This window comes from Xyrauchen texanus, chromosome 32, assembly GCF_025860055.1.
Source record: "Xyrauchen texanus isolate HMW12.3.18 chromosome 32, RBS_HiC_50CHRs, whole genome shotgun sequence".
In the NCBI taxonomy this organism is placed as follows: Eukaryota; Metazoa; Chordata; class Actinopteri; order Cypriniformes; family Catostomidae; genus Xyrauchen; species Xyrauchen texanus.
Genome location: NC_068307.1, coordinates 38,202,406 through 38,216,213, shown reverse-complemented (window position 1 = coordinate 38,216,213; position 13,808 = coordinate 38,202,406). Strand labels below are relative to the sequence as shown.

At 38.3% G+C, this 13,808-nt stretch overlaps 1 protein-coding gene across 2 annotated transcripts in view; it reads left to right on the top strand.

Moving 5' to 3' along the window:
• itga7 (integrin, alpha 7) overlaps positions 1–13,808 on the top strand; it is a 122,879-nt gene that overhangs the window by 43,462 nt on the left and 65,609 nt on the right. For both annotated transcript variants that reach the window (XM_052101951.1, XM_052101952.1), the window contains exons 6-8: positions 8,696–8,903; positions 11,500–11,693; positions 12,168–12,256. In XM_052101951.1, the coding sequence (XP_051957911.1) occupies positions 8,696–8,903; positions 11,500–11,693; positions 12,168–12,256 (491 nt within the window). The remainder of the gene's footprint in view (positions 1–8,695; positions 8,904–11,499; positions 11,694–12,167; positions 12,257–13,808) is intronic.

The window sequence follows — 13,808 nt, the reverse complement described above, 5'->3', positions numbered from 1 at the left end:
TGGTTCAGTAGCTGATGCTGTGGGAGCCATATACCATAAAGCCATGCTACTAATGGGACACTGCTGAGTTCAATAATTCCAGAGTTTCTTCTATAAAATTTACAAAGGATAAGTGAAACAATACCTTGGATGTTATGAGAAGTTGACTATCATGAATGAGTCTTTACTGTAGGGTATTACATATATAATTTAGAGATGTGGACGGGATCAGTTAAAATGCCCGCATTCTCACACCATAATATGTAGGATATTTTGCACGCATTCTACCACAAATATACGTAGGATACTTTGCCCATATTCTCCATCATTATATGTATGGTATTACATATATAATTTAGACATGTGGACGGGATCAGTTAAAATAGGTATTTTGCACTCATTCTACCACCATTAGATGTAAGGATATTTGGTATGCTAAATTTAGAAGGGAATTTAGAGTCTTGAAATATGTGAGCTATGAACTAAATTAAGCTGTCCTTATTGTACCTTATTAGGTAAGGAAATATATTATGGAATTAGTCGCATTCGACAACCATTATAAATGAGGTAAATGACAAATAACTAGATTATTTGTTTTAATAGATTCTCCACCATTGAAATCGTAATACAACGTCTAGTTGTATCCGCTCACATTTTCTACTGTAAGGAATTAGCTTTAATAAGTGAATTATGATGAATTCACTTATTGGAGTGATGTTATTCTCATGGCTTATTGAAAATAATATCACACGTATTTAGGTACAGCTTTGAAGTGAAATCTTTTAGAAACAGGGATGAAATTATTTATTAAAATATACCAGAGTCAAGTCATCTTTGAACACAAACAAACTTTATTACTATTCTAAACATAAATCTAATCTAACACATACAGTATATACATAAGACAGGTTGGTGAAAAGAGTGATCAGTACAGTGAAAATGAACTTTACGGAGTCTGTTGACAATCCCTTAAGAACCATTTCATCCTTCTTTGAGTCTACATCGATATGCTATCGGATTACCTAAATTATTTGATTAATATACCAGCACTTTGAGCACAATATTGGAGATGTACTTGCGTGTCTTTATGGTGTTTCCTTGCGTTCTTTGTGTTGCTTGGTTCTTGGTCAAAAGTTCGTTCCATCGATGTTTTGATCTCTGTATGATCGAAGTTATTGTCTGTATGAATGATAATTTTGAAGCGAGGCTGTAGAGAGTGATGAGTTTTCTCGGGACGTCGAGTCCCCACCTCTCTTGGACCTCACATGGCATGGACCAGGTTCTGATGAGATCCCGAGAAGACCACGAGGGAAGAGTCAGAGCGAAGTCTGAGCAGTCAGGAGAGGCCGGACGAGAGACGACGACAGAAGAGCAGAGAAGGAAGAGACAGGAGAAGAGACAGAAGAGCAGAAGAGAGTGTGTACTTCCTGTTTGGAACTATTTGAACTGAAATTGGTCGCATCCCCAAAGGTGTCCAGAAGTGACTTTTCAGAGACTGGGCTATCCTTTACGACAGTTGAGTTTATGGTTCTTTGTTCCAGTCTATTTCCCACTCAAAAATAGTGCATATTTAATCACAAACTTTATATATTGCAAATGGTACAAGAGTCATGATATTCGTTGTCATTAGCTTTCTCTATGTAACCAAACAAATGCTTGCATACAAATATGAAATTTGTTATGGATATTGTACATGTATGTAACAAAACATGAAAATCCCTGGTTACAAAATCATATTGGTTTTACACATCATTGCATTTTATCAAGTTACCATTCTTCGTAGAATGAGATGAATCATACAGAATTAAAGATTATATAGGTGATTGCACATCGCTACACACATTTTAAAGAGGTCCATCAGTCTATAATCATTCATTTGTCAGGTACAAACGTTACCACAGTTCAAAGTTATTTTCAGCGTGATCAAGGCTAGATTAAGATGAAATGTCTTAGAGTTGTGCAAATCTGATGGTCCTTGCAACCTTACAAAAGAGACGTCTGCTTTAACTCTGTGTGGAATATCAGGAGATCAGGTTACGGAGGGGCCTTTCTGACCAATGAGGACGCCTGGGCCATTTGATTTATGACTGTGTAGAATTCCAGGACTGCAATGGTTGAAAACTCTAGATTCAAGTCATATTGTTTTAAGTCTTCTGCATGTATAATACTACATTACATACAACTGTTTATCTTAAGCTAACAGATAAAAATACAATATTGAAAGCAGATTGTTTTCCAACTCCCTTAAGAAAAGCTTTCCTATTAGCCAACTTTATAAACTCATTTGTAGTACCAAGAGTGAGTTCAGTGAACAAACCAAATTGCTTATCCTATGATTCTAAGATTCTGATTCCGGAAACTTGGTTAATTAATGCTTTAGAAAATGCAGAGTTTATGTCCTTTTACAAACAAATGTTATAAGATCATGTAATTGAAAACCTGTACTACTCAAAATGTCATTTATACCCTTGCCCAAAAATATATATGGGTACATCGCTATGACAACTAAAACTATTTGACACCAAGATATAACGTCTTGAGTAGCAAGACATTTTAATGAGATTGGTCATAGCATTAAATAATTGGAATGCATAGGGACAGAGGAAGTTTAAAGATCTCATAGAGGAGGCAATTTAAATAACTAATTGTTTTGTTGGGGGGTTCCTCCCCATTTCTCCACTTTTCTCCCCAATTTGGAATGCCCAATTCCCAATGCGTTCAAAATCCTTGTCTTGGTGTAGTGACTCACCACAGAGATGTGGTTTGTATATAAAAAGAGGGTGAGTATGATGATTGTTTTACACATTAGGGAAGGCCTGTGTGCCGAAATGTCTGTGTCTATTTCCCCTTTAAAGTGTATGGAATAAAAACATTAACAGTTTACTACTGAATGCGGATCATGTCTTCATCGTATTACGAAAACGAATGGGATAATGCCCATTGCCAAAAAACAAATTGTGGTTCAAGCTTGTGGGAGCAAATACATGTTCAAAGGAATTTCTCAGTGGGAAGCATCCAACAGCTCTACCACCTTTGAGAAACAGTTTGGGCCATTAGTGGAGCTTGTTGTCATGGAGTACCAGAGGCGACAACGCGTGGTCTCTGGAGAGGCAAAGAGGTCCACCTCAGCTTCCCCAAATACCTTTCAATGCTCTGAACTGACTGAGGGTGGAGTCTACATTCCCCCGTCCTGGCATCCTAAAGCGAGAGTAAGTCCGCTCCCCTGTTCAGGTAGCCGAGGTACGTGCATTGCTTGTATTGATGGGAGAAAAGACTCACTCCAAAAGTGAATTCGGTTCACGAGGTTTAGCACTAAGCATGACCTTACTTCACCTTGGCAAGTATAGGAGAAGGGACAAAACGCAGTTGTCGGTCATGTGCCTGACATGGTTACCAAGTTGTAAGGAATCTAGCTAAAGATGGGAATTATGATTAAATCAGGGAATATTAAAATAATTAAGTCACATCATCCTATTCAGCCTGTGTTGCGTTTATGTGAACATACTTGTTAATTATTAGAACAGTATTACTTTCATGGCCATGGAAACTAATATCATATAGAGGGTTTTCTAAACCCTCATTGAATTCTGGGTGGCTCATGAAAGTTAAGCGTAAGGAGTCTTTTTTTAATATAGTGCTTTAATATAGACTTTATCATTGGCTAATTGGATTGCTTAGTATTTTGCCTCTTAAAGTAATATGTGTTTCTTGTAATGATGTGGGTGTAATCTACAGTATTTACAACAAGCATGTGGTGGCTAGTGTGTATTTAAATAAAAATGCTGTGAGGTAGCTTTGGTATGTTAATGATATATTTTATGGACAGTATCATCTGTGTCCGACTGTTTTAAGCTCCCATATTTTGTGGTCTGTCGGAGCTCTTGTGCCTCTTGACTTTGTTGTTGACTTTAGGAGAGCACAAGGTGAACACACTCCGCTGAACATCGACGGCTCCTCTGTGGAGATCGTCAAGAGCACCAAATTTCTTGGTGTTCACCTGGCGGAGAACCTCACCTGGTCCCTCAACACCAGCTCTATCACCAAGAAAGCCCAGCAGCGTCTCTACTTTCTTCGAAGGCTGAGGAAAGCACATCTCCCAACCCCCATCCTCACTACATTCTATAGAGGGACTATTGAGAGCATCCTGAGCAGCTGCATCACTGCCTGGTTTGGGACTTGCACCGTTTCGGACCGCAAAGCCCTGCAGAGGATAGTGAGGACAGCTGAGAAGATCATTGGGGTCTCTCTTCCCTCCATCAAAGACATTTACAAAAAACACTGTATCCACAAAGCAACCAGCATTGTGGACGACCCCACACACCCCTCACACAAACTCTTTACCCTCCTCCCGTCTGGCAAGAGGTACCGAAGCATTCGGGCCCTCACGGCCAGACTGTGTAACAGCTTCTTCCCCAAGCCATCAGACTTCTCAATACTCAGAGACTGGTTTGACACACACGTGTCCTGAGTTGCACTTTAATAACTGTCACTTTATAACTGTCTGCTACCTCAATAACTGCTATGTGCATAGAACATTATCTCATAGTATGTTATGTTTACATTTTTAGAAACTGTCATCTTTTTGCACTACTGAGTACTGGTCGGCGCTGCTCTGTCTATTGTCCTGTTCATTGTCAGTAATTTGTTGTACTGTCCTGTACTTTTTGCACATGTTTGCACGTGCACTTTATATAGGTATATATAGGTAGTTTATATAGGTATTTTATTTCGTTGTGTAGTCTCATGTGGTCCTATGTTGGTCCTTTGTTGTTTTTATGTAGCACCATGGTCCTGGAGGAACGTTGTCTCGTTTTGCTGTGTACTGTACTAACTGTATATGGTTGAAACGACAATAAAAACCACTTGACTTGACTTGACTTGACTTGATTTCAGTGGACCCATCTGAACATTGGCTCTTTGTGTCTCAACTAATCTTGATCCTCTTGGCAACTGTGAATGTTGATGAAACCACAGTTCAGGGAATCTTTCACACAGAGTTCTTGGAGTCTGTACAGGACTCATCAGAATTTCTGGCTTGCTTCGAGTTAGGCTATGGCAGAGGTTGAGGCTAATGCCTGAGTTATCTGTCCATAAGCATGTGCAGTGTCGGCCACTGTCATGCCTTGCACATGTATGCACATGTATTCCCATCATGAATCGGGGCAGTATTAGTCTGAATTGTCTTTATAGTCTTTCTTGAGTAGATTCTGCTTGAATTATGCTTTTAGCATTGGTTTGGAGATGTCTACGCGACCCTGAAAAGAGGACAATTCTGATGGTGTTGCACTGCCAGTCAAGCTGGCATGATGTTATAGGGTTTCAAGTTCACCACACCCATAGCAACTTGCAAGCCTACATTTCAGAAATCCTCTTCCCGCAAGTGGACTTTTTAGTTAACTTGCCTTGCACATCCATACTGATTATGTCATGTGTGATTAATTTACTTTGTATTATTTAAAAAACAACAACAACAACTGTTTCTATAAAAGCATTTTCAATATTGGACTCCCCACTGTATTTTCTTAATAAATAAATAAAATAAATTATGATCCAAAAAAAAATAAAAAATACACACATACACAGATAAAAAGAACCACACATTGCATTAAAATTTTAATGGCGTGTTGGCCCAGTGAAATGACTTTTTCAATTTTGACTGTCCAAGTTTCAAAACCTGCCTGCATATACAACTTTATTAAAACAAGTGGATGTATATAGCATCTTTTTGCATATTAATTTGTTAATTAAAGAGGAAGAGTGCAAGTGTGTTGCAAAGTCTTTGGAGACATGCAATAGGTTTTGATAAGAAACAGCCCAAAATTCCATTTTTCAAATTTAGACAGCCATTACCTTTACAAGTGTGCATGACCAAAGTTTTTTCATTGTGTTTTGCGTTTTTAGCATTAGACAATGCATGTTTCATAATAATTTAAAAAATAATTACAAATCTGTAGCCTAAAACATTTTCATAATAAGTTCAAAAAGTGCCAAGGAAACATCCATAACATTGGAAACATCTGGCGCAAGCCAGAAAGGCATAAATTACACATATTGTAAGCTGTGTTGGACTGACTTTAATGTTGAGCATGGAAGATGTGGTCTTTATCACTCACACCTACTCGCAAACTCTTATGGACTCACTCACATACATGTACTGTACAAATAACACACAAATGCTGTCATACACATTCACCTACTCTGGCTTTTGTATTTACAACTACATTTTGTATGCTGTATAGGTACTTAATGTTTGATTGTGTATTTTGAACAGGTGAAACCACATGATGAAAATCTGAAAATCTCCCTATTTTCCACCATCCAATGTTGGCAGATATGCCCAGTATTTAGTCATTTAGGCAACAGTGATATAAACACATTAACCTTAACCAAGTGTGATGGAATGACACATTTATTGTTTTTATTTGGAGTCCTACAGAAACGGAATAAACACAAGCTGAATTAAATTATACACACACACATATATATATATATATATATATATATATATATATATATATATATATATATATATATATATATATATGTGTGTGTATAGTTTAATAGTATTAAATAGTCTTATTTCAGGTAACAAAAATTATGTAACATGAGCTGTGTTCCGTTTCAACCCATGCGTGCTCCATTATAGAGTGCACAAACAATGTACTCTAAACCATTGGATGTGCTTTGATACAGCTGGTGGATTGCTCCTTGTGGCAAGCAGGGCAGGGCCGAGCGGCATCTGGGCAGAGTGAGGCTGGGAAGATAAGTGGCGAACGAGTTCCACCATTGCCTAGCATCGCGGACGGAAGCAGTACAGCAAGCTGAAGGCCAGTCTACATGTGTCCGGGGCTGGCAAGCCCGTCTCTCTCTCTCTATTCTCTCATCCTGTTCCCACTCCCAGGCACTGGTCTCGCATTCCAGTGAGTGGCAGTGGGAGTATTTAAGGAGAGGAGACAGTGGCAGATGGGAGAGAGAGATGCATGAAGCCTGTCTGTGTGCCGTTATGTTCATACGTAGCTGGCTGAAAAGCAGTGCGTGTTTTTGTTTTGTTATACACTGAAAAGTGTATAATTAAATGTATTATAAAAGTGTATATTAAATGTCTACGTGTTTGTCAAGCCGGTCCCAGCTTCCTCCTTTCCCATCCTTGAATTGTTACACTCCTGTACAACCCGGATAAGTTTTGTCAGATGGCTTTTAGCATGTTATGTACTGCACACCATTGCGATGGTACTGGAAGTTTCTTTGCCTTATGGCAGTGCTCGAACTGCACAATTCATGTCACATTACCGGTAGCATTTCTAACTCCTATAAGGTGCAGGTACAGTGTACTCTTCATGAAACGATTAGGCGAAGAGGAGAACCGCCATGGATATCTTCCCATGTTGAGCACTGCCAAATTGACAAGACACACAAAGATAAATCCTTGTGCTGAAGCTGCGCTTCACATCTTCAGTTCATCCAACATCTACAGTAGGTATGCACTGTAATGCATACTTAAGCTACTGTAATTAGCTGATATTTTCTACACACTGCCATCTGTCATTTAGAGAAGAGTGCGACTGCGGTGTGTGTCAAGCATAAATGCCTCAGGCTGCCAAAAGCTGCACGCACAGGACCCAATGCGATACCAGGAAAAAGTATAAACAACAGCCTCATCACCGCTGCCTCTAAATGCAGAGTGTGCCTCTCCTGAAGAGACCAGTGTCCCTTTGCATGCATGCTGGAGTCCTCACAGGTCCAGGACCAGAGCGGTTAGGGAATGTAAAGCCGAGTTAGATGTGACACCCGGACCCGTGTTCCAAAGAGTCTCTGGTGCAAATTAAATGAGGGAGCACGTGCAGCCGCCAGACCCTGCCCCTTTTACCTTCACCTTACCCTCTCATCACTGTCCAACCTTCACATAGCCCCATTGCAACGTGAGGACGTCAGACCAACGTGAGGACGTCAGACCTATATTTTGGACACTAATTCACCATGGACTTCCACTTTTTGGAAATTTTCTGTTTATAGTTTAAAAATAAATGTCTTTTGCTCACCCCGCCACACCAAGTAAAAATATACCTAGAAATTTTATAAAGAAAAATTAATTCATTAGTACGTGATATTCGGAGAAATATCCAGATGACCCACTATTTCCTGAGAGATTCTGAAGTGTGGATCAATTGTACACTTTTATATCCCATAAATTCTCAGGTGCCGAGTAGTCTTGACGTTCAAAAAGCTGGGTTTAAAAAAAACAAACAAAAAAAAAACATAGGAGAACCGCGAGTGGGACGTCTCTTTTCAACTGTAAGCGCAATATTTACCAAGAAAGTTGTTCCTTATCCTTAAGTTGTCCTCGTTTAACAAAAACAAATTCCAAAAGTAAATTATTTTACATCATATATTTGGTCACATAACAATGCCCATGTTCCCGAATGAAGAATGTCCAGAATATATTCATACTAACCTGCATCCCTAAAGAATTTTGCCAGCCGAGAAGTGTATACTTCATTAAATGCAGGACATACTCTGACAGAATGCGAAATGCAGACACAGGGATTGTTTGAAGTTTGGAATAGTACTTGCTGCAGACATTGCTTGTCATATTTAAGATTCTCACTGAAAAATTACTTAAGCCATGGGTTTGAAACAACATGTGAGTAAATTATGACAGAATTTTTATTTTAAAGTGAATTATTCCTTTACTCTTGAATATGCTTTCTCTTCACAGGCTTCTCTGTGGACTCTGCTAAAGGTTTAATGAGTAAGTCTGAGCTGACATTTGTGGCAGGAGCTCCACGAGCCAATCACACTGGAGCTGTAGTTCTGCTCCGCAAAGACAACGTCTACAGATTGATGCCGGACTTCATCCTATGGGGGGAGGAACTAGCCTCGTCCTTCGGTTACTCTGTGGCCATTGCTGATCTGAACAGTGATGGGTAAGACTCTTTACAGCAGTGGTTCTTATCAGACAAAAGTGACAAAAATGTCCTTAACATCTTCACACTTGCGACCAAACTGGTGTGATTACACTAGCCTGGGCTCACAGGCGTACGATCAAAATGGTGTGATCTGCAGTCACGCTGCGGCTTACCCGGTGAGAACAACTGCAGCAGTTGTCTTAATAAAAATCTGCTTAAACAGTCTTTTTAAACATCACAATATTTACATTTATGTTACAGACATTCAAATAATCACAAAAGTACTGGGACAAAGTTTAAAGCCATTACCATTTGAACTGGCTGTTTGGATGTAGCAATGTTTTCTGACGTCAAACTAAAAATTTATAAACTAGTTATGGTGCATTCCAGACAACTCAGAACTTTCCCACGTCCGTCTTTATAACTGGAATGCCGCTTGAAGTCGGACATTCCGACTTGTGAAGTGGGGTTGATCGATCTATCTGCAACCTCAGCAAGAAACATAATTTGATGTCATCATCTAGGCTGAAAGTTGATTTGTCAATGGTGGCCAGGTTTTTAAGACTGTCCTCAAACAACTTGATGGCACCTTGGACAAAGACAATGTATTTCAAGCAAATGTTCACTAGCAAGTGAAGCTATTTGCTGAAGGCCTTGCATGTACAATGCACCTTCAGTGTTTATACTTCTTCATTTGCACCTACATTTGCATTGAGCTGGTCTCTGCTTCTCTACATCATAACTTTTCACTCCATAAAAATCTTTATTGTATATACTCCTATATTTATATGTATATTTTATATAAATGTTGCTATTTGCACTTCTGGTTAGATGCTAACTGCATTTCATTGGCAAGAGATTTGCATGCAGATTAATTCTGCATATCTTGTTAAAAGGAACTACAAATCATGTTAACTTTGCCACAGGGTTGTTTGCTAAGTTTTCCTGAAGTTACAGGTTTTGTTACTTCAATACCTTACGACTCCATTATGGTGCTGCATCAAATCCACAAACTAAAATAGGCACACCTTCCTTAGCTATGACACAAGCTTCCTCTGTGCTAAAAGTTACAGAATCACAATAGTAGGTCACCTCTAAGAAGCAATCATGGTTTGTTCCCCCATCGCTGTGAAGCATTTTGGGAGTCATGGCCTCTTGCACTAGCTTAGCCATAAGATCTGCAATAAGTTATTTTTGTTACCCACAATCCCTTGCGCTTCAATTGCACTTGGTAGAAATACTGAGTTTGAATGGATGAACAGCATTTAACATCAACAACAAAAGCTATGGGAAACATTTTCTCTTCCCTTTTAAAAATTAGATTTAATTATTTAGCATTTTTTTCTCTGTTGTCTGTGACCTGATCAAAACAGACATTAGACCCACCATTGCTTCACATGCCACTGTCTAAAGCAGAGATGCCCAAAATAGGGCCTGCGTGCCAACTTTGATTTGGCCCGCCTTGAAGTATATGACGAGTGGAAAAAAATGCTATTGACCCAGCTTTTCATTGCATTAATTTAGCAGATTGCAGAGTAATGATTTTTTGTATAATTAAATCATAAAGGAGGTTAACCAGGGCAACCTATATATTTTAATGTAATACAGTTTGCAGAGCCTGAAATTAGGCTAATAATTCCCACAATATCCACGTTCATAATGCGGGAAAGTCCCGAACACTTTTATTCACTTTATAGTGTATCTGCGAATTAGTCAACCAATAGATGCAGATGATCAAATCAATAAACTTGTTTTTGTATCAAACTGTAATTCAAGAAGCTGCAGGAGTAAATCCTCTGTTTCTCCCTCTCTCTCTCTCTTCCATTTTGTTTTTTTTTATACATTTTTATGCATTTGGCAGACGCTTTTATCCAAAGCGACTTACAGAGCCATTATTACAGCCATTATTATTATCCCCTGTAAAAAAGTTAAGTGCCTTGCTCAAGGACACAATGGTGGTGGCTGTGGGGATTGAACCAGCTATCTTCTGATTACCAGTTTACTAGTTATGTGGTTTAGACCACTACACCACCACCGCTCTTACAGCTGTCAGTAGTGTCAGAAGTGTAAGCGCAAAGTGAAAAGTGCTTTATCGCGTAGTTACTGAACTTAAGATGTTACAGATCTATAAACCTGTCTAAACCTGTTAATTCAACATGCAAATGGTGTTATACCAAGTCTCTGTAAGCAAGCAATGCGATAAAACTATAGTTCCTGTTAATAATCAACAAAGCTGTTAACATTGCATGTGCATGCACATGTGCCTTTCATATCTTGGCACTTCCTTATTTTTCATAATGCAGCACATTTGAAGGGGCACAATACACAAGAAAGGCAGAAATAACAAAAATACTTTGTGTAATGTACCAGCATGATGATGAAAGACGCGTAAACACCTGTTACATCTCTTATTTTCATTTCTAGTTCATCCATCCAGGGTCAAATGTAATGACCCCCCCCCCCCAGGCCCTGAGTTTGTTATAATGTAATGTTCTCTTTTGGCCCACAGCCCTCAATCGAGATTGATTTTTGGCCCTTTGTAGCAAAACGTTTGGTCACCTCTGGTCTAAAGCTATGAATCTGATGTGATGATATATCTATTTATGGTCTACAGTTGGACAGATCTTCTAGTGGGGGCTCCAAACTTCTTTGATCGTAAAGCAGAGATCGGGGGTGCGGTATATGTGTTTCTGAATCCAGCCAGTCACTGGGAAAAGGCTCGACCAATCCGACTCAACGGAACATACGACTCTATGTTTGGAATTACCGTCAGCAGCATTGGAGATCTCGACCGGGACGGTTACGACGGTAAGAACAACAACATCCACACATTTCTCATAGTCCAGTTGAAAATTTGTGGCCACATGAGTGACATAACTTTATGCAAATATGTGGCGACTATCAATTGAGAATGCAGACAGTGAAGCTCATGTGATTCTCCACCTGATACATTTGGATACTGCAGTCATATAGGAATGACTACTGACAACCAACTGTACAGCGACCTTCAGCATTTACATTATTGTCAGTGTGAACACACCTTTATACAGTGTAGTTCATGTTTGCAAATCTCAAGCAAGCAGATTATATTGAACTCTCTACTTGTTAGATTCTATTAACATTAATTGGCGATACTACATTTTGCTTAAAAGGACTTTTAATTTACACTTCTCAAGCAATTGTAAATATTTTAAAGTCCATGTTAGTTACATCTTTTCTTTTAAAAAAAATATTCTAAATTGTTTTATGAATCTGATGCATTGAATGTCTTTGTTTTCACAGATATTTGTGTTGGAGCCCCATTTGATGGTGATGGGAAAGTTTTCATTTATCGTGGTTCTCCGTCTGGCATTGACACCAAACCCTCTCAGGCAAACTTTTTCACGCACAACACACAATGACCCAACTCAATTAATACAACATTGTCTTTGCACCTACATTGCATGTTTTGTGTGCCTTTTCTATAAGCAAACAGTAAATAGCAAACAAAGACTCCCAGACGACTGCCAAACAATTTGGAAAAACGCAGAAAACATAAACCAATACACACTTTTTTGCAGCACAAGAAATTTCTTGTCTCTACAGAGCAGCACCACCAGAAAATCATGTACTTTTAAATATTTAATTTCAAATCTACTGGCATTAACTTGGAGTTGTTCCTCTCTTTGCTGCTATAGCAGCTTTTCCTCTTCTGGTGAAGTAGTCCATTAAATGTCGAACATGGCTTTGGGGATTTGCTCTCATTCAGACACAAGAACATCAGTGAGGTCAGACACTGATGTTGGTTGATGGGGGCTGACACGCAGACAGACTGGAAGGATTGATTGATACATTTAGTCATTTTGCAGATACTTATCCGAAGTGATTTTCAAATAAGGAACATAGCAAGCAATTTGTCATGCAAAAGTCAACAACATCTACAGTATTGCACTGCCAAGTTCCAAAGGTTGCTAGTGTAGTATAGAAGCTAGAGCAGAAGAAAGGACATTTTTAATTTTTTATAATTTTATTTATTTTTATTTAATTCACTGCAAAAGTGTTCAGATCTTCAGTCGGTTGCAAGAATCCCCTTGGGTTTCCATATACTTTTGGCCAAATAGTGTGTCACAGAATCTTTGCAGGAGTAACTATACTCCTATATGTTAGTATAGTAACTAATATATATATATTAGAGCTGTTAATCGATTACATTTTTTTATCAAATTAATTACATATATATAATTAATATTTAATCGCAATTAATCACATATACAAATATATTCTCAGAAAGCCCCTCATATTACAATAATTCAATATAATAATGAAATAATTATACATAGTTATCTTTAAATATATAAAAAATTATATATATGTGTGTATATATATATATATACACAATTGGCTTTACTTTGGTTTTATTAGTTTTAAGACATTAATTTGTTCCAGTGCGGGCTGTAGGTAAGCAGAGTTTGTCAAAACTGGAGGTGTGATAAACATAGCCCCATTAGCAGGGGTGATAGAAGAGGAAGCATGTAGATTATGAGAAGAAAAGATAGAATCCTGAGGGAGACCTCATGTGAGAAAAAGATCTATGCCAGTGATACCAATGGAGAGAGTTGAGCAAAGACAAAGGATCTGTTCCAAAAACCTAGTGAAGTTCCTTTGGAGGCGGTATTTTAAGACGTGAAGGCTGTTTCAAAAGGTAGGATAATCTTAATTATGCTGCCTAATAAGATATCTAGTTTGGGTCAAATTTTAAAGGTCACAAAGTAAGTCTTTGTTTATTAAAAAAGTTTTACTGACATTTTTTAGAAATATGTTGAAAATGATGTACACTAACATGAGATGAAGACTCATGCAATTAACTAGTTACTATCACTAATAATGACAATAATAATATGTTTACTTTAGCGCTTTCAGCCAATGCTCAAACATAAAATACAT